The following is a 20,909-nucleotide window of genomic DNA, read 5'->3' as shown; positions in this document are numbered from 1 at the left end:
ACCTCTTCTACATATCACATTCTTTACTGAGTTTCTAGGGTTTAATATCCTTAATTATCTTTATTTCACGAACAATCTCTTAGCTTTTCTGCTGCCGTCAATCTCACCGCTGCTCTATCCCTCATTGGAGTCATAGTGTTTGTCTTCACTCTCATAACCGAATTGCTTCTTTGGTTATCAAATCTCTCATTGGTCTTCGTTATTCGCAATTCTTCTTGAATCTGCAACTCGCAACTGTAACAACTTCCAAGTCAAAAAGCAAGATGTTGAGAAGATCATTGATTGGAAAAATTCAGCTCTTAAACAAGTTGAGATTCCTTTTAAATCTGCTCGTGTTATGTGGTGATTCTAACAAAATCAATCTCTTACTGTAGATTTGATCGTTGATCATTTAGTTAAAGTTGATGTCCTAAGATCAGAAAATATTGTGCAGGCAAATATGGAGTTTGAATTTCAAAAAAATGAGGAGAGAGTTACTCTTCTTAAACAGTATAATTAATTATACTAAAAGATTCCTACAGTCAGAATTTACATACAGTTAATAAAGTTTTTTAATTTTCTTAAGAACAAATAAAAAATAAAAAATAATAGAAAATATTTTTTAAAATTTGTAACACGTGTTCGAAGAGCTTCAGTATATGAAACGCATTCAATAGAGAAACTTAGTCTATTTTAGAGTTTCTATGAAACCTTATAGAACTCGATCCTGTCCTCCCCTGATCCTAATGAGCTGGTGTTGCTGCTAGACGTTTTGGAATAGGAAGAGCTGCTTCACTATTCAACATCGAGACAACTTCTAACATGGTCTATCCTCAACATTTTCTTGAACACACAAGAGACCTATTTGAACGCCTCTCAAAGCTTCATGCGGAGCATATGAACCTTCCAATAATAAATCAACTATCTCCAATGCTCTGCCTTCCGTCCATAAATCCCAGACCTGTATGGTTTGTAGCATCAACACGTAATCGATAAGAATTCTTATAAATAATATAGCTTGGTGCAGGGGGTTCCAATAAATATCCTTCCCTTTAACATGCCTCATCAGCTCAAGGAAGTATCTCTTTGATGAAACCCATTGTTCTTCTCGCCGGTTATAATCTCTAATGTCATGACCCCAAAACTAAACACATCATATCTCAATGAAATTTACCACACACTGCATATTCTGATAACATTTTATGATTGTATAAGAAAATCATTGAAAAATGTTTAATATAAAATATTTTAATTTATTCATCTATGCACAACCAGACCAGAAGTTACATTATCATATACTTACTAGTTCTAACCACTCTAGTTGTGTTGTCTTGAATTTGGTCAGCTCTGGATATTCTAGCCATATCAAAATCTAGAAGTTTTATATTTATATCTGCATTTAATAAGATATTGCTATTTATTAAATCTTTATAGATACTTTTCAACTTTGAATCTTAATGAAGATATAGAATCCGCCGAGAAATAAATATTTTTTATCTAATGCAAGATTTTACATGATTTTTATATGAATTAGCATTCCTACTTCATCATTTATTGATCAGAGAATTCAATTAGTGATTATTATTTTCCCAATGTGGTGATAAAAATTAAATACAGAATCGTGCCTAAGTTGAAGAAACATCAGAACTTGAAGCTAAGGGTAACCCAAGTTTTTGTAACACATTGCAGTCTATATATGAAAATTTGCACAGATAAACATTGATATTCTACCAGTGATGTAATTTCCCAATAATTTTATTTAGCTCGAGTTTGATCACATTTGTATATTTTGCCATAAACCAAAATTTATATAAAGATTTTAACATATTTCATAAAATTCATAATTTTAATCAAGTTAATATATATTTAAATAGGTAGCTTTTTTATACGATACAAGTAAAAAATGTATTCTAAATTTAAAAAAATTAAATTATTACTGCATTAATATAAAAGTTAGTTCATTTATATATGAGCTAGCTCACGAGTTTAATTAGTCAAATTTTACCAAGTTTAAAATTAACACGTTTATTAGAAAAATCTTAATAAATGAGCTCGAATAAAAGACTCTTGACTAATAAGCTTACTTCATTTATACCCCTCGTTTTGATGCCAAGTTGTCCACTTGAATGACCCCAAATGATCGATCATTATTCGTATGATAAGTGAAGCATCATTAATATTCCAGAGCGTGGACATCTCATCTTGATTGAACACATAAGTGCAGTTATATACATTGGAGAATTTCCTTGCCGGCCGTAGGTGAGTTCGCCAGTGAGGTCTTGTGCCCTTGTATAGAACGGATTGCGGCGAGCCTATCAGGTTGAGCTTCAATGAATAATCACCGGTTCCTGGGTCATCTGCTGATCTCCATGAGGTTAAATACCACTCAAGACCAGCCTTCAGACTCTGCCCAAATCTCATTCCTGGCATCATGGTATCAGTGGGATAATCAAAGCTCTACCACACAATTCTTCTACTTGCTGGTTCCAGCAAAACCAAGTTTCCTGTATCCAAGAACTGAGCCACACAAGTACGTGCCGCATCCTCTGTTACATCTGTGGACCATGCTAGAACCCGCTGGTCAGGATCGTTATAGAGAATAAGATTCCCGTATTGGTTGATTGATGAAACCGCAGAGGAGCCAGTGATAGGACTATTCCTGTTGGCTACCCATACTATTGATCTTTCTGGAATTTCATGGAACCAAATTCCAAGATATCTATTGCTAGAACTGCCAGGGCTAAAAAAACCAAATGCAAAGTTATTACCTTTAGAGACTAGCAGATCATCTTCTTTGAAAGATTGGTCTGTTGTAATAGTATCAGCTGAATTAGAAAAAGTGAGTCGGAGGAATAGAAAGCAAAAATGCAGCAACCCTCTCTTAGCAGCAGCCATGAAATTTTGGAATAGCTGTCCTTCTGTCATGTTCTCCTCATAAATAGCAGCATTTCCTTACCCGTATGTCAGTAGTCAAGATCAGTGAATTGTCCGTTTGTGCAATATTAGTAAGAATAGTCAAAATGAGCAGAACAAACAATACCCAATTATAAGTGGAATAAGTTCCAATTTGGACACAGAATTTTACTCAAGCCCAGATCAGATAAGCCTTTTGACATTTTCTTCAGCCAATTTAGCATACAACTCTCAATTTTCTGCTCAAATAACTCCTTTTTTTCTTTTTCTTTTTTTGCTAAGGTAGAGTGTGCGAATCTACTCTCTTTTAGAATATTTTTCAAAAATAATATATAAGCATTTAATTTGTTGATTTTCTTATTGAAATATTCCCATTTTTTCTCTAACTAAATTAAAGGGGGCAAGCATTTGATTTTTTTTTTTTAAAAAAAAAAAGAAAACCTACAAATTAGAAGGAAAAAAGATAAGTCATCTGCTTATCTCAGACATTCATATCTCACCCAAAATAAAGTGATAATGAGAGAAGAGGAGAGAGAGAGACCCAAAATATCAAACATAAAGTAGACGACAACATTATATATATATATATAAGTTGGCCTGAAAATGACAATAAAGAAAAGGCAGATGGGATGCAACAAGGCACAGCGCGAAGGCCTGAAAATGATTCATGCATCTGCATAAGCATGGAAAAAGAAAGGAGTAAAAATAATTGAATTTGTGAAAGTGACGCGACAACATAATAAATAAATATATATATATATATATAAGTTGAGTTCACATGAGACAGAAAAACATACTCCACCGCACATATTACTTAAATAAGATAGTATTCTTTTGAATAATTATTATATATTTTTATATTTTTTTAAATTATTCTAGTTATTCTTCTTGATCACAAGTTGGATACTTTCTCTCAAGAAATACTCCACCGAAATATCGTTCTGGATAAAGAGCTTCGGATTCCTCAGCCAATTACTCCAGCCTTCATGCAAAAAGAGAAGGAAATCACACAGCTGAAAAAATAAATAGATCAAATTGAGCATGATCTTCGGAGAGACCAGTCTACCATAATCCCATCCTTTACATCAGCAGCCTCCACATCATCTGTCATTACTCCTTCATACTATTCTTCATTTCCCTTCCTTCCACAACCAGAACAACAACCAGAAACCCTTTATCAGCCATTCGGCACTTTCTCTCATCTTTACCCAAAAGACTCAGAAACCCAGCAAAAGAAAACCTCTTCTCCTCTAGCCTGTAAAGAAAAACTTCCAGAGCAATCTCTCATCAGTCCGTATAATTCGGAATCCTCCTCAGACACCTCAGAAATGGCGAAATCTAATGAATACCGCCATCGATCCCGAGTAGTAGAACCTGAGGATGAGGATGCACAATCATTCTTTGCTCCCACTGGAGCTCCATACCCAAGGTCAAAACCGACAGCTGGCACGGGACCTTGGTTCTCTTTTGATGACCTGCCTCCATCGAAATGGAAGGACAAGCTTTCCGAATTCTTGGCATGGATTGATCTCCAGATGACCCTTGAAGGGGCCACACTCAAAAAAGTCCTTGCCGAATTCGTCACAAGGTTCACGGGAAGCTTAAGAGATCCTCGAGTAACCCTATCGCCAGTAGCTACAATCCTCTATAACCAGTTCCTTGGGAGTTATGATCTTCGATCGAAAATGTTGTTCATTAAAAATGAAGGATCTGAAAAAGTATTATTCGGCTATGTCCAAACTCTATTATGTCATTGGAGGACATGATGGTCATGATACACTCAAGTATACCTTCATCACCTCTCTACCGGATGAAATATAACTTGAGGTCAACAATATGATTGCTGCAGCAAAGAGACCAGTCACCTCCATTACACTTGGCGAAATCTGGCAATTCACTCTCTCTTCCATTAAGAGACTGTGTGATCAACAAGAGTTATTCAAGAGGTTATCGCAAAGGGATTTAGTAGTCCAGAAGGCCTGCAATAAGAACCACCTCAAAATCAAGTGCAAAGCCTCAAACTGCGTCCGTTCTCATCATAAGAAGAAGTCTGGATATCATTTCTAGAAATACACGCGCAGCAACAAGGAGTTCGGGAAAAGAAAAAAGAACCCGAAGAGATTCACATATTTCCGGAAGAAACGGAATCAATGATACAAGTCTGACAGATGTTTCATCTGCAAAAGAAAGGGACACTATGCAAAAAATTGTCCTAAGAATCCAGAAAAGTCAGCAAGGATGATCCAACAGGTCAGCATGTCTATGTCTCTTCCAGCCACATTCGAAGAAGATATTGAATCTCTCCTTTCAGAGCAAGAGGATCTTACCCCAGAAAGCCTTTTTGGGATAGAAAAGGAATTTTCAAATTCCACAGAGTCCTCACAGGAGTCCTCTTCAGACTCAGATGATAGTGAAATTTCAATCCTGATGATTGGTCTGCAAGAAGAAAGTCAAGAAGCTATTCTAAGAGACGTGATGCAGTATCCTCTCTCTCCAACCTTACTGTCTTCCTTCTTTTCTTCTCATCCATTTCCTGAGTCATCTCAGCTTACAACCATGATACCCCCAGTACCATATGTTCCCATACAAATCCTTCCCTCAAAATATTCAAAGCCTGTTCCAGTAATAGCTTTCTTTGACATTGGAGCTCAAAGAAGCATGATGAAACCAATGGTCCTCCCATTAGAGTATTGGAAGCCCCATGATCAGTTCTTCAGGGCAGCCAATGGTCAAACCTTTAAAACCACTCTGATCACAAGACAGAAGATCGGAATACAGTTCTTTCCTGACTGCGTAGTATGGACGCATATCATTGGTTCGGATCTTCTAAGCAATGATATTCTAATAGGGTTTGATGTTTACCATCAAGCTCAGAAGCTCCAGATCTTGCCAATTGGCATCAAATTTAAAAGACAATTTCGGCCATACACCGAAACTTCAAATCTGTTTGCTATAACAGATACAACTCTACCATTCCTACCATACATAGAAAAATTCTTTCAGTTCTGTCAAGAATCTCATTCACATTTCCAAAACCCTCTTCCTCTATGGAAAAATCCCCAGTTCTATATCAGCCTTCCTTTCAAACTTAATGAAGACATTAACCCGACAAAAGCCCCACATATGGGAATGTCACCCACAGACCTAGCCTTTGCCAAATCAGAATGCTTAACCCTGTTACAGCAAGGCCTAATTGAACCCACAACCTCACAATGGGCTTGCCAAGCCTTTTATGTGGAGAAACGGTCTGAAAAGATTTAGGGAAAAAAGAGACTTGTCATAGACTACAAGCCCTTAAACCATTTCCTACAAGACAATAAATTTCCTCTCCCTCGGATCTCAAATCTCAAAGTCCATATCCAAAAGGCCCAATACTATTCAAAATTTGACCTAAAGGCGGGCTTTTGGCAACTTGGTATCCAGCCTACAGAAAGATACAAAATTGCATTTTGTATCCCTAATGCCCAATACCAGTGGACTGTTATGCCCTTTGGTCTCAAGAAGGCCCCATCTCAATTCCAGAAGACCATGATTGAGATTTTTGGGCCTATTCCTTACTCTTCTTTGATCTACATCGATGACATTCTACTATTCTCAGAAACAGCAGAGGAACACCACCAACTGTTACAACAGTTCCTCACCATTATTCAGAAATATGGCATCATGCTGTCAGAAAAGAAGAGCACTATTGGCCAACGAGAAATTGAATTTCTCGGTATGCATTTCAAGAATGGCCAATACACATATGGTCCCCATCTGACGAAGGAACATGATCACTTCCCAAAAGAAAATCTATCAGTGAAACAAATTCAACAGTTCCTTGGAATCCTGAACTATGTTCGAGAGGCCATTCTACACATGTCTAGTTACACGTGCCACCTCTCAAAGATGCTCAAGAAGGACCCTCCTCCGTGGGGAGCAGAACAAACAACAGCTGTCAGAAAGCTAAAAGAGCTGGCTCACAATCCGCCACCTCTCACAATCCCGTCAACAGGAGAACTTATTCTTCAAACAGATGCATCTGACTATGCATGGGGGGCCATCCTCCTAGAAAAGCTCCACGACAAGGAACAATTATGTGGTTATGTATCGGGTCAGTTTTTCTCCTCAGAAAAGCATTATCACACGACCTACAAGGAAATTTTGGCGGTCAAGTACGGGATAAAGAAGTTTGAATTCTTCTTGATTGGACAACACTTCCTGGTTCGGATGGACAACTCCTCCTTCCCGAAAATCCTTGAATCCAACTAGAAGGTCTTACCTGAGCCTCAATTACTGCGACTAAAGTCATGGTTCAGCAGGTATGATTTTAAAGTTGAGCATATAAAAGGGACAAGAAATCTAATACCGAATTTCTTATCCAGACTTTCGAAACCACAAAATCAGCCTATAGTCATTCTCACCTCAACCATAAATCTTTCCATAATCTTTATGGCTTCTTCCTCCTCAAGAACCATCCTGCAACCTCCCTCACCACCAGATCTTCCCAACAACCTCACAACCAAACAAGTCACTGACTTTGCCCGGAACATGATGTTTCACTATCTGGCAACTTTTCAACAAACCTTCTCACTACCAATACAACCCAACTTCTTCTTCCCAGACTACCCTTGGTGTCTGATTTATCACTTATCTTCTGAACATCCAAAGCATGAAAGTGAATTATGGTTCCTATGGTGTCTCTCTACAGTCTGCCATCATGCTATTGAAGTGCCTATCATGAATCTCTTGCACTTCTTCAATAATGAAACAAATTCGGGGTCATATCCATGGAGATACCTTACCTGGTTCAAAACTCCATATCAATGGACAGGAGATCTCCTTAAACTTATTCATGAGCACCGGTTATTCTCAGACAACAATTCCAGAGCTTCGGAACACCATGCCTTTTTTATATTGCACAGGCCATATCTCCGATTCTCAGATGACTCATATGCAACTCAGAATATCTGTCACTATTGGAGAACACTTGATAGTCCTCTACATCTTGCTCCTCCATCAATCACAGAAGATCTAAAGCGGGCCCTGCAATACATAAATGAATCAAGGACGGCTAATGTCTCAACACCATTAGTCTGCACATTCAATGGACATTTGTCAACTAGACAATCCATTGAACATTTCTCATTTCCTATTCTTCCGACCCCACTGGATGATCCTAGCCTAACTAGTGCACAACAAGAAGCTCTCATGCAAGATTCCCAGCCAATGGATGATGATCAATATGACGATATTTTCTAAATACGTCGTATACTTGTGCTGGACAAAAGACAAGACAGTTTTCGGTGCATTATCTCCACAGCGTGATTAAATCACATGTCCTAAAGAGCATTTGAAGCTGTCGACCATTATTAGTCTTTATCTTTTGAATTATTAGTCTGAGTGGAGTGAATTATTGTTTTCGTGAGTGGAGAGCATTATTAGGACCTTGTCCTATTATGCATGTGATTTACTTTAGTGAGTGGAGTGCATTATTGAGTCGTCATTATTGACTTATGTAAGATAAGTATGAGTGGAGTGTATTATTGCCTTGTAAGTGGAGAGTAAGTGGGATTCCCACTTTGTCTCCTTTTGTCATATTGTATTATTACTTCTCTCTATATAAAGAGAAGTGAATCCCACTTACTCTCCTTTTATCATATTGTATTGTTACTTCTCTCTATATAAAGAGAAGTGATTTGGAATAAAAATCAAACAAGTTCTACAAAACAACTTTTCTCATACTCTCTTTGTTAAATATATTTTTTATATCCTACAATAACTAATATAATAAGAAAAAATCAAGAAAATAACTAGTAATTTCTTTTATTCTTTTTCTACATTAAAGAAAGGCAATTATTGTAAACATGGCAGCGGATAATAAGGAAAAGACTTGCCAAAACAAAAAGAGTCCAAACTACTGATATTTTTACGTTTGCCCTTTGAATGCAACAGCCTATTAGCTTCACAAGATTCCTGCGCTGCATGCAGCTCTGCAATCAGCACCACTTCATTTTTTATTTTTTAATTCTTCATTTCCTTGCCTATAACTTTTTGGCAAATCTTTTTTACAGAAACTTTCTAGAATCATAACTCTTTTATCACTGAAATAAAACAAAAAAGAAATTGATTGAACTTTGCCTCCATGGAAAAAAGGAGTTGCTAGCTGAGCACTCATGTTGTTGTCATGGGTCTTTTCCCTCTTTAAAAAGCTCAACTGCCTGGTGGTTCATTTAATACATGATATTGTTCTTCCTCAAAAGAAAAAAAAAAAAGCAAAAAATGAATGAATAAATACATTAAATTGTTCATTTTTTTCCTGTATTTCATATACAATCTTGCTCAGAGATGGATGGAACAATGAATGAAGTTCCAAATACCTGCCCTGTGATAACAATTCCTGCAAGGTTAAAGAGAAATTGTCTCTACCGGGCTACAATCTGTGTGATTGTTACCTCGTTCAAAGAGCAATTGCCTACTGGATTTGACCCATTAGGATTTTTGCAATTTCTTCCTAATAGAAATGCAGGTTGTTTCGGACAAGGAAGGGCTGTTTCACCATTTAGCATGAGAACAACAATTGGCATGGTGGGTCGACTTGTTGCATCTTCTTGCACACACAATAGCCCAATTTGAACGCATCTGACTACTTGGCAAGGCACAGCTGACTCTATTAATGATGAATCAACTATTTCCAGGGTTCTGTCTTCTCTCCATAAATTCCACACCTGTGTCATTGATAGCATAATAAAGGAATATTAGTATGCACAGTAATTTGAATTTCTGAATGCTTTTTGTTATTAGATCATTTCTGTAACTTACATGCCCAATTAAAGTCAGTGAAGGGTCCTCCGGAAAAGAAGTATTGCTCCTCTTGCCACTTATGATCTCCAACAATATAACCCCAAAACTAAAGATGTCTGATTTTGTAGAAAATTTCCCAAACATCGCATATTCTGGTGCCATATAACCACTGCATATAACAATAAGAAGCTCATATTTAGTGCTGGTATATAGTATTGGACACCTCTCTCATATTGGGTGTTTGTGCATCAAACTTACTATGTTCCAACAACTCGGTTAGTCTTAACTTGAAATTCATCCTCCTTGAATATCCTAGCCATGCCAAAATCAGAGATTTTTGGTTTCATATCAGCATCTAATAATATATTGCTGGGTTTTAAATCTCTATGAATGATTCTCAATCTTGAGTCATGATGAAGATATAAAATTCCACGAGCAATTCCTACTATTATATCAAAGCATTTTCTCCAATCCAAGACTGATATTCTACTATGATCTGCAACAATACTTTAGACACATTGTGTTATTGTTAAGAACATTTTCAACATACTAACAATTACACAAATCTCAGAAACCATAAAGCAAGGCAATATCTGACCAAAGATAAAGTAGTCCAAGCTTTTGTTGGGCAAGTATTCATAAATTAACATTTGCTCCTCTCCTTCAATGCAACATCCTAGAAGTTTCACAAGATTCCTGTGTTGAAGTCTTGTAAGCAGCAAGACTTCATTTTTGAATTCTTCCATCCCTTGTCCTGAAGTCTGGGATAATCTTTTTACAGCAATCTCTCTCCCATCAAGTAGCCGACCCTGAAATTGTTAACTCATCTTAAGTTTAAACCTAAAAGTGATCAGTTTCAAACCATTAAGATCAATTAAAATACTTCTATGGGCCTTTACCATATAAACTGATCCAAAACCACCCTGTCCAAGTTTGTTTGCAGGACTGAAATTGTGAGTGGCAGCAGATATGATGTATAGATCAAAAAATGGCGTATCTGAAGGCTGTCTGCTCTCTACAAGGTCATCTGCCACGAGCGTAGACAATAATCTCTTGGTCCATTTCTTCTTTACTGTTCTTGAACATGAAAACAAAAGGTAATAACAAGTCAAATACGAGCTTAGTACTACTGGTCTTCGTCATTATCATATAGAACTTACAATTTCACATCCCATTAATGGGCAAAAAAATCTTAAAATATATAGTATAATGGGGTATCCTTGTACATTAGTTGGATGCAATGTCCCCAAAGATCAAGGAAAAACTGTTATTCTATTATGTTTGCCCCAATATAGTGTCTCCTCATTCCATAAGTACTTAAACCAGCCACGGGTTTATTTCTTTACCTTTTTGTTTCCTCATCTTCCTTAGCCAAAATTTCACAAATAAGATGATGAGAAGCATATTTAGAGCGGCAGATAAAAGTGGAATGACCACCATCCCGTTCCTTTTCAGAAAACCTCCTCTTTTCCTGGCATTCTCAGCTGCATTATGGAAACAATTATAACACTAATAAAGTAATATGATAAAACTGGTCATAAAAGTCTGCAAACATAGAAAAATTAGCCATTTTGACATAAAATTAGAGATGTAGTGAAATTGCATAAACAAAAGTTTTAACTTTTCTTGCAACCAAGTATCCAAATTATAATGTTTACAAGAATACTCATTCAAGATTAAGGGTTATTTGGTAAGGCAAGAAGAAGAATACCTAACTCTGCTGCGTCCACCCGGACATACATATCGTGTCCCTCTGTATACTCCACTGTGTCCATTAACTCCCCATACCATGTCAAGCATCCATATCCTTTCCTCTCGATATCCAAGCTTGCAAATGCTTTGCAGGAACAATTTCCCAAGCACAGTTGTTCACACTCTGTACTACTCAAACTCTTGTTCAGTAGGACTGCTATTGAAGTATCAGGAAGCTTCACTTGCTCAACCTTAATAAACCCTTCTCCATTTCTGCAGATTGATGTTGTTTGCTGTCGCTTCCTCACACACCCAGCAGAACCATCTCTGAGATACCAATTCTTCAAGGACTTGGGCTCATAACCTGGCAGGCATATGCACTCGAGACTATCAAGGTTGTTAGAATTCAACATACTATTTGCACCACAATGTCCATATATGTACTTAGGTTCTGACCGGGAGACTCTCCATTGACTAGAGCTATTATCCCAGGTGAGCCGCTGGATTAATCCAGAGTTCTTAAGCACAATTCTTGAGAGAATAAATTCTTCATCCAAAATGAAGGTGTAATATATCTCATCTTGATTGTTAGCAGAAGTAGGCAAATAACCGGGCGTTGGTGCAGGATCCCAAGGCCATGGGCTACTTCTCCAAATCTTGGTTAAACCCTTGTACAAGAAGAACTGGGGAGAGCCATTAGGATTTAGCTTATACGACCAGTCCCCAGTTCCTGGGTCATGCACCGATCTCCATGATGTTAAGAATCTATACAGGCCACTTTTCCAATCCAAGCCAATTTTCAGACCTGGAAGCATAGTATCAGTAGGATAATCAAAGCTTTGCCAAACAATTTTTTTACTTTCATTTTGAACCAAAACCAGATTTCCTGTATCTAAAAGATGAGCTACACAACTCTCTGTCCTTTCCATTGAAACATTAGTGGACCACATAGGAACCTTCCGGTCATGCTCATTATGTAGAACAAGGTTTCCGTCCAGGCTTATGGATAGGGCTCCTGACGAATCATGAATTGGATTATTTCTATTTGCCACCCACACCACTGTTTGTCCTGGCAGTTTATGATACCAAATGCCAACATATTTAAACTTAGAGTTATCTGGGCTGAAAAATCCTAAAGCAAAAACACCATTTTGGGAAACCAAAACATTGACATCAGTTAAGGATTGATCGATGGTGATAGCATCAATGCAATAACAAGACGGGAAGATGGCGACTACAAGCAAGAAATTGAGAAGCATTCCTAAACCATCCATTATTGACTCTGATGGAATTTTGCTAATACTTGCAGAAACTTTTGCTGACTCTTAAAAATGATAGGCCACTTGAATGTTTAGATAATATGAAAGTTAAAGAGAAAAGCGAGGTAGGCAGAACGAAGGCAGGAGTCTCAAGAAAAGGAACTTTCATACTAGAACGTCCGAGACTTTTCTTCTTAAGAGTTCTCACATGAATGGAAAAGGAACTTTCATACTAGAACGTCCGAGACTTTTCTTCTTAAGAGTTCTCACATGAATGGATTGGGAGCTTAACTAAATAGAATTGATGGGTCCAAATTAACAGGTATGGACATTGAAAAGGACATAACAATACTTCTATATATGAAGGAGATCAATGCATTAAAATAATAATGGGGATCTCAGAAAACTTGCTATTATATACTCTTTGAGCTCCGTAATCTACTCTAAAGTTGCAAGCTTTTAGAAAAGAAGCGGGATAAGCCCTATGAGAAAGTTGATATAATATTTTATTTTGGCGGGTTGTTGGCGTCATCATCTGTCTAGTGGGGCAAAGAGATCAACTTGTTGATAAAAAATTAGGTGAATAATAAGACCAAGGCTGACTGTCAGGTAGTGGCAGAAAGCAGAGAGTAAAGGTTTAAAATTTTTAGTAGATTTCTCCCCAGAAATATCACCGTTGTAAGGCTATGTTTACTGTTAGTGTTAGGTAGGATTGAGGTCGAGGTATTTGTGGAATTGTTTCAGTGAGATTCTCTAAGTTGATTCCCTTGACATGAAACCATATTTAAAATAATTACGTGATAATTATTCTAAATCAAGATGGCAAAGCAATAAGAAAAAGTACCTTGCTTAACTAATTACATCGACACGGTGTTTGTTTATGCTTCCAATCATATTCCTGGCAATGGCAATGGCAATGGCAATGGCAAGCACATGCACTTGAATGCATCACAACCAACCATCTCTAGATTCAAGCGTTATTTTGAAGAGTAGCGGAGAAGAAAATGACGATTATCGTGGAGGGATTTAGCATTTGGAGCATTAAATTATACCAACTCCTGATTTACAGTTTGCTGGAATTTATATGAGATGTTGATTCCCCATTAAATTCAACCTCATGACTTGATATTAGTAGGGGCGTGAACAAGACATTCTCTTTATTGCCTTTTTTTTATAAATAAATTATGTGTCATATTTTATAATTAATTTTAATTTATTAAATAAGGCAAATGGAGATAGTAATTTTATAATAATAATACAATCTTAGGTTCTTTTTAATTAGAATACATTGGGCTTTGTTAGTTTGTTTTATATATTTTCACTATTTAAATATTTTTATCTATTATTTTTTTATCTATTTTATTAGTATGATTATCTTTTAAAGAAAGTATTTTATTGACTCTATAAACATTAAAAAAAGCACAAGTAATATTAAAAATCTAATTTATAACTCAAAAGTTTTTCTATATAATTTTTTTATCAGTTAAAAATATAACATCTTTAAAAACTTGAATTTCAATTTGTGAATACAATTATTCCATACAAAAATAAACATTCCATTATTAATAAAATATAACATTTTTTTATTTGTAATCTATTTAAAGATATCAATGAGTTGTTGACTAGATAATAATATTAAATCAGCATGATAGAGTAAAGCATTTCTTTTCAATATTTTAAGAGTATTCTTATCATTTGTCTTATTGAAACTAGTTCTATTAGCTTTATAATATGATAGATGTCTTATTTGTGGAGAAAAGTAAAGATAAGGTAATAAAAACAAGAGTTTAGCATTAGATTCTTATATTATATAAGAATCTAATGGAAATTTTGGCTTTTTTCTTTGGATAAAATGTCAATTTGCTTTTGAATTTGTGTGAAAAGATTAAATACATTTAATTTAAATTTTTTAGTAAATAGCTCTCAAAATTTATGTCTAAATGTCAAATAGATCTAATTTAAATTTTTTAGCAAATAACCTTTTGAACTTGTGTCCAAAGATCAAATACACCCAATTTAAGTTTCTTTAAAAGTTTTATAAATTTTTTTAAAATATTTAATTAACTAATTTACTAATAGAATATCTAATGATGCGTTATACAAAAGCGTGTTTAGTAAGATTTAAAATTTGAGAAATCATTAATGAAATAAATATTATTTTTAATTTTTATAATTGAATCAAAATTTAAAAAATTAATATTATTTTATTTTTTAAAAAATCCAAATTATGTTAATTTTACCTTTGGATACGAATTCAAGAAATTATTTATTGAAAAGTTTAAAATGAATGTGTTAGGCCCTTGAACATAAATTCAATAGGCTATTTGCTGAAAAAATTTAAATTGATTTCACCCTTCTATATAACTTCAGGAGGTAAATTGTGTCTTTATCTTATCCTTTTTTTTTATCTTTTAAACTATTGGTGCCTTTTTTACTTGGCACTGAGATTCAGTTCCTCAGATATGATTGGTTGATTAACGTAGGCAAAACGCATTAAGAAGCCATGAATTCTCAAGGTTTATTCTATTAAAACCCTATACATTGATTTTATTCTATTACACCCTTAAAAATTTATTTTGGTTTCTTTGGAGGACCTTTTTGACAGTTGTTGTTTGCGTGCAGTAGAGAATTAAGAATTGCTGACCAGAAAGAGTTCATCTGAACTTTACCTTAAAGGGTTAACAACTTGGCAACAGCAAATAATACTAAAAAAAAAGACAAAAATGGAGAAATGAAACTCCTAAAATCAGTAGTCATTTGGATCTGCAAGAAGTCTTCTCTTGTTTTCTAACTTATAATGTTGACTGCATTATTCACTTTTTTGTGTCTAATAATCCTTCAGGAATAGACACTCATGTCTCATTAGGAAAATGAAACAAAACAGGAGAAAGTACTAAAAAAAATTTGCATTAAAAAGTAAAACAAGAACAGTGAAATGACACCTCAACGAAAATAAGCCTTGGCCCCATGCTTGACTACCTTGGCATAGACTTTAGCCTTGCATTTTAAAGGCTGATAGACTCGGAATATATGAACATGATAGATATCAGCTCTCATTTGTCTCTAATTTTTGGCTGAATTCAAGCTCTTTCATATATTAGTATTACAAGGAGACAGAGTCACTTAATGATCAGATTTAAGTTATCAACTTGAGAATAAAATATCAAAAAGGAGATGCACTAAAGTCGCAGCAAATTCTGACACTTCCCATTAGAAAATAATTATTTCGGAAAATCCACTACAATCACGGTAGTAACTAAATCGTCTTTAGAACTCTCCCTACTACTTGACAAGAAAACAACAGTTGGCACGGTTGACCGCATATACTTCTACTCAAGTACACATTTTGAATGCATCTGAAGCTACCATAGGAAACTAGTAGAATAATACTGAAAGGGAGCCGAAATGCGACCCTCTAACAAGAGACCTATAGCAGAAACACATATCCTAGCGGCCCTCTAACAGTGTTACCGTCATTTCATTAGAAATCAAATTTCCAATAGATGATGAATCTGTCTCTGAAAGACACCTTTCAGCATAGAAACCAGGATGCCCAGGTTGAGGTAAGAATGTGCTTTCAGTATCCAGCATCAGGAGCACAGTTGCCATTGTTGGCCTCTCCTCTGGCCGGTGTTGAACGCACAAAAGCCCAACTTGTATGCATCTTAGCACTTCAGACACAGGGAACTCATTCTCCAGCAATTCATCCACTAATTCCAGGGCCTTAGCTTCGCTCCATAACTTCCATGCCTACAACAAACTCAAATCATATATGGCATATAATTAAGGAATAATATATCTGAATGCTGAACGCATTGGAAAGAGCCTTTTGGTTCGATACTCACATGCCCCAGAAGATTGAGTTTGTGTTCTGGACGGAAAAATCCACGGTTTCTTTTACCACTCACTATCTCCAACAGTATAACACCAAAACTGAAGGCATCAGATTTAATTGAGAAGTTTCCGTCTATTGCATATTCTGGAGGCATATAACCACTGCAGCACTCACAAATGGAAACAGACATTTCAATTACAAAAGTATGGAGAAAAGATGGAAAAGATCTAAAGCCCAAGTGTTAGCTCTTACTAAGTTCCAACTATCCTCTTTGTGTTTCCTTCTGTCTGATCTCCACCAAACATTCTTGCCATTCCAAAATCTGAGATTTTGGGATTTAATTGATTATCTAACAGAACATTACTGGCTTTGAGATCCCTGTGGATTATTCTCAATCTCGAATCTCTATGTAGATAAAGAAGTCCCCTAGCTATCCCAATGATGATGTCCAATCTCTTTTGCCAGTTGAGCATAGGGCGTGTTGTTTCATCTGCTTAATTGTTATGTAGGTATGTTACATATACTTCACTTACCCTACTTCTCTTAACATATAAAACCCAACAGGCCAAGAGAGTAAAAGGAAATAGACAATAAATATTAAACAAACACAAAGAACATATAGAAAGTTGAGATACCAACCAAAAATTAAGGAGTCTAAGCTTCTGTTCAGCATGTACTCATAGATTAACATTCTTTCTTCTCCTTGGATGCAACAACCAAGAAGCTTGACCAAATTCCGGTGTTGAAGTTTGGAGATCAAAATCACCTCATTCTTGAACTCTCTGAGACCCTGTCCAGAATTCTGCCCAAGTCGTTTCACAGCTACTTCTTGTCCACATTGTAACTCGCCCTAAAAGTTATTTTAAAATTATTTAAGTATTCTGTTAGGGAATGAGTATAGAAATGCTGAAAATAGACACAATTTCTGTGCATCAAAACTACTTAATATATTAATGATAAAAAGCTGCTAAATGAAATACCAGCAATGTTAAAAGATAATAAAGGTAGCATCTCTCAGTTAGGTCAGCAGTCCCTCTAAAACATTGGATATTCAACACACAGCATAGATTTTTGGCTTCACAACTTAAATGTAAACCTTACCAAGAACAGGAAATACATCTCTCAAGCTAGAAATTAAATCAAGAAAAACAAATTGCATAGGTAGGTCTCAAATTTCAGAGCATTTTATGACTAGTGGTGAGAAAATTTGACCATTCCCGATTATAATTGATAAAACAAGTCCTTAAAAGTTACTACAACCTGAAACTAAAGAGAATTGTGAGCCTAACTTGGTTTTGGATCTGCTGGATAGATAAATACATATATTGCTTCCAAAGTCTGCTGATACTGTAAGAGCCCAGAAAGTACCAAAGACATTATCCGGGGTGAAATAAAGCCATGGACTTCATAGAAATTTTATTTGACAAGTACTCACGTCTAAGCAATTTCATGAAGCACTCAAAATATCCTTGTTCCACAGGTTGTATGAATGAGTAACAAACCTCAAGAAATTATTTAACATAATTATCATCAGAACTCAACTCACTATGCAGAGTGAAATTTACCTTGTAAACAGGGCCAAATCCACCTTCTCCAATCTTATTGGCTAAAGCAAAGTTGTTGGTGGCAACTTGGATGGAGGCAAATTCATATAATGGGAGTTCAAGGTCATCCCTCTGACCTTCAACTCTGCTATCGATGACTTCATTATCTGTTTGATCGGCTATTAGAATGAAAACAACTAGTTTATGAAATGGATAAAGAAAATATCATTCAAAACCGAATAACATTGCAAGTTCAATTTACCCATTCTACTTCTCTTCATCCAGATCATGAATGAACTAATCAAAGCTATGATGATCACTGCCGAAAATGCTGATATGGCAGCAGTAATTGCTATATTCTTTTGCTTAGCATCCATAACAGCATTTGACTCTGACAACCAATAATAAGGATCAGATACATGATTATATATTTCAAACAACATTTTTTTTGAAGTATTACCAAGAGACCAAGTGGCAGATCCCAATAATAATATCTTGTAACACCAATTAAGATTTATCAGCAACAATCAAGTTCTATTCATACTAAGAGAGGGAGGTAAAGAGCTTAACAATCTTACCTAATTCTGTAGCTGCCACCCTTACATAAATATCTTGCCCATACTCACCTACTTCTCTTGTATCAATCAACTCTCCAGTCCAAATCACACAACCACTGCCAGTACCATTAATATCCAACTTAGCATAAGCCATGCAGGAGCAATTTTTCAAGCACTTAGTCTTGCAGTCTTTGACACTTTCACTCACATTCACCAAAAATTCTGATGCATCCGGCATTTTCATTCCAGTAAATTTTACAAATCCTTCTCCATTTCTACAAACATGCATATCTTTTGGAGTACATCCACCAGACCAATCTAGCATTTCCCAATCACTGCGTGATCTAGGTTTAAAGCCCTTCATACATTCACAAACAGTGGTGGAATTGCTAATGTTACAAATACCATAAGCACCACACAAGCCATAATTGTCACACCGATCTCTTTGTACTGTGAACATGAGGTTCCAACTAGAGCGTCTATCATTCCAGGAGAAGTGCTGGGCAAAGCCTGATTGACTCAAAACAAATCTTGATATGATATTACCTGTGGTTACGAAAGAGTAATATTCCTCATCATCATTGGAGACAAATTTAGGTTGGAAAACTGGATTCGCCAAGAGAGCTGGTAAACCACTAAACTGAGTGCCATACCATGGCCCAGTACGAAACTGCCTTGTGGATCCTTTACGAAGAACAAGCTGGGGAAGCCCACCAGGATCCAAAGCATATGTACAGTTTCCTGAAGAGGGATCAGTTGGGCTTTTCCAAGATGTCAGATATCGATTTAGGCCAGTTTTCCTGTTCCAACCAAGTTTCATACCTGGTAACAATGTATCGGATGGATAATCAAAACTCTGCCATATGCAGTTTCTGGAGCTGCCATCCGCAGTGTCTTTCAAAATGAAATTTCCAGTGTCTAGTAGCTGAGCAACTGGGGCTCTTGCTGCATATAGAGAATCTGATGACCACATAATACTTCCTGTTTGGTTGAGGAGGATAATCATTCCACCATCATCATCAAATGTCAACAATCCAGTAGAATTTATAAGGGGATTATCTCTATTAGCTACCCAGACAACAGTCCGAACTGGGATATTTCTATACCATATTCCTAAGTAACGAACATTTGAATTGGCGGGATTAAAAAAACCAAGCTCGAATTTTCGACCTGGTGAAACTAAGGTCTGGCTGTCATTAAGAGACTGTCCTGCACCTATGGTGTCGGCTCCAAAAGAATTTATTGAGAAGAAAAGTATCAAAGTGCAGCAAACAGCAAGATACAAAGAAGTATTGGCCTTTAGTTTCTCCATAAGTTTTATGATTCCCCATTCCACTAGTTGAAGATAAAAATCAAATCTTCACCCATTCTCCTGAGGGATACAGTGAACTTGAAGGGTCCAGCATGAAAATGACTGGTTAAAGAATCTAAGTAAGACTCTTAGTGCAGAGTAGTTGGATGTTTCGGGCCCAGCCTGGCAGGTTTCCATTTGATTTAGCCTGAATAAAGTATTCAAATCCAATGTCCACTTAGTCACAGCCAAGAAGCTCAAAGGAAATAGAATCCAGATACTGGTATGTTCCTTCCTTTCACAAGATTTAGTAATAGTAGACTTACATCCTTTTCAGAAACAGTTAATTTCACAAATTCAAAATACTATATGACTTTATACGATGACTGAAAGGTAATATCTAATTACAACAGCGATGGGAAAGTAAAGCAAAAGACCAGATTATCAAAACAATAACTAGCAGAGATGATTTTTTAAGAAAAAAATATCCATAGTAGTTACTGATTTTTCAAAAGCAGGATTGACATAAGGTGTGGCACACAGCTAACCCTTTTCTTATTTAAAAAACAACTAAAATGTACAAAGCTTTACATGACTGTATTCCAATTCAAAATAATAAAATTTGAAACTTTGAAAAGCAGCTAAATCAATTATCGGCATATATGAACAAAAGGAGCAGACTGACCTCTTTAAGAGAGACTTGTTGTAATGTTTGAGTAGTTGGCTGCTTGTTGCAGCCCAAGCTATCGATCTGATGGGATTTAAGTTAAATTAATTAATACATACATATCATGAACAACTCGATCCCAGAAGGCACTCACTTAATTTATAACAGTATCAGAGGATCAGGGCATTTGTGGTCAGGGATACGAAATGCAATTGCAGCTCTGACTCCCTCTTTTCCACTTGTGATCTCAAAATCTCGGGAGGCAATGTTAATAATTGTTACTAATAGTGATGATTAATGGACGTTCAGCTCACACAGACAGGATAACTTACTCCGTGGTCACCAAACTTTACACCATATAAATATTTTAGTCCTAAAACTTCAATTTG

At 36.0% G+C, this 20,909-nt stretch overlaps 3 protein-coding genes across 8 annotated transcripts; all 3 read right to left on the bottom strand.

Annotated features, from left to right (window-relative positions):
* Positions 1 to 1,894: 1,894 nt before the first annotated feature.
* LOC125370075 (G-type lectin S-receptor-like serine/threonine-protein kinase RKS1) lies at positions 1,895 to 3,462 on the bottom strand. The gene has a single exon (XM_048373777.1). It carries the CDS (start codon positions 2,902 to 2,904, stop codon positions 2,437 to 2,439), a length of 468 nt encoding a protein of 155 aa, XP_048229734.1. The 5' UTR covers positions 2,905 to 3,462; the 3' UTR covers positions 1,895 to 2,436.
* A 5,487-nt stretch (positions 3,463 to 8,949) lies between these two features.
* On the bottom strand, positions 8,950 to 12,998 carry LOC8267440 (G-type lectin S-receptor-like serine/threonine-protein kinase At1g11410). Its single transcript, XM_048373774.1, has 7 exons — positions 11,387 to 12,998; positions 11,022 to 11,159; positions 10,575 to 10,747; positions 10,274 to 10,484; positions 9,934 to 10,171; positions 9,694 to 9,844; positions 8,950 to 9,599 (listed from the first exon to the last, which is right to left on the bottom strand). Exons 1-7 carry the CDS (start codon positions 12,639 to 12,641, stop codon positions 9,297 to 9,299), a joined length of 2,469 nt encoding a protein of 822 aa, XP_048229731.1. The 5' UTR covers positions 12,642 to 12,998; the 3' UTR covers positions 8,950 to 9,296.
* A 2,813-nt stretch (positions 12,999 to 15,811) lies between these two features.
* Positions 15,812 to 20,848, bottom strand: LOC8267441 (receptor-like serine/threonine-protein kinase SD1-8). Of its 6 annotated transcripts, none has more exons than XM_015718757.3 (8): positions 20,539 to 20,841; positions 18,584 to 20,061; positions 18,268 to 18,396; positions 18,027 to 18,172; positions 17,101 to 17,311; positions 16,714 to 16,954; positions 16,472 to 16,622; positions 15,812 to 16,376 (listed from the first exon to the last, which is right to left on the bottom strand). In XM_015718757.3, the coding sequence occupies exons 2-8, from the start codon at positions 19,872 to 19,874 to the stop codon at positions 16,074 to 16,076; spliced, it is 2,472 nt and encodes an 823-aa protein (XP_015574243.2). In that variant the 5' UTR covers positions 19,875 to 20,061; positions 20,539 to 20,841; the 3' UTR covers positions 15,812 to 16,073. The 6 variants fall into 6 exon arrangements, 5 of the variants coding, with proteins under 5 accessions (XP_015574243.2, XP_015574242.2, XP_002518599.2 ...); XM_015718756.3 differs by having other exon boundaries at positions 18,027 to 18,184; positions 20,539 to 20,840; XM_002518553.4 differs by having other exon boundaries at positions 16,714 to 16,951; positions 18,027 to 18,184; positions 20,539 to 20,837.
* Between the last annotated feature and the right edge of the window lie 61 nt (positions 20,849 to 20,909).

The sequence above is a fragment of the Ricinus communis genome, chromosome 5, assembly GCF_019578655.1.
Source record: "Ricinus communis isolate WT05 ecotype wild-type chromosome 5, ASM1957865v1, whole genome shotgun sequence".
Taxonomy (NCBI): Eukaryota; Viridiplantae; Streptophyta; class Magnoliopsida; order Malpighiales; family Euphorbiaceae; genus Ricinus; species Ricinus communis.
This window is presented reverse-complemented; position numbering and strand designations above follow the sequence as displayed.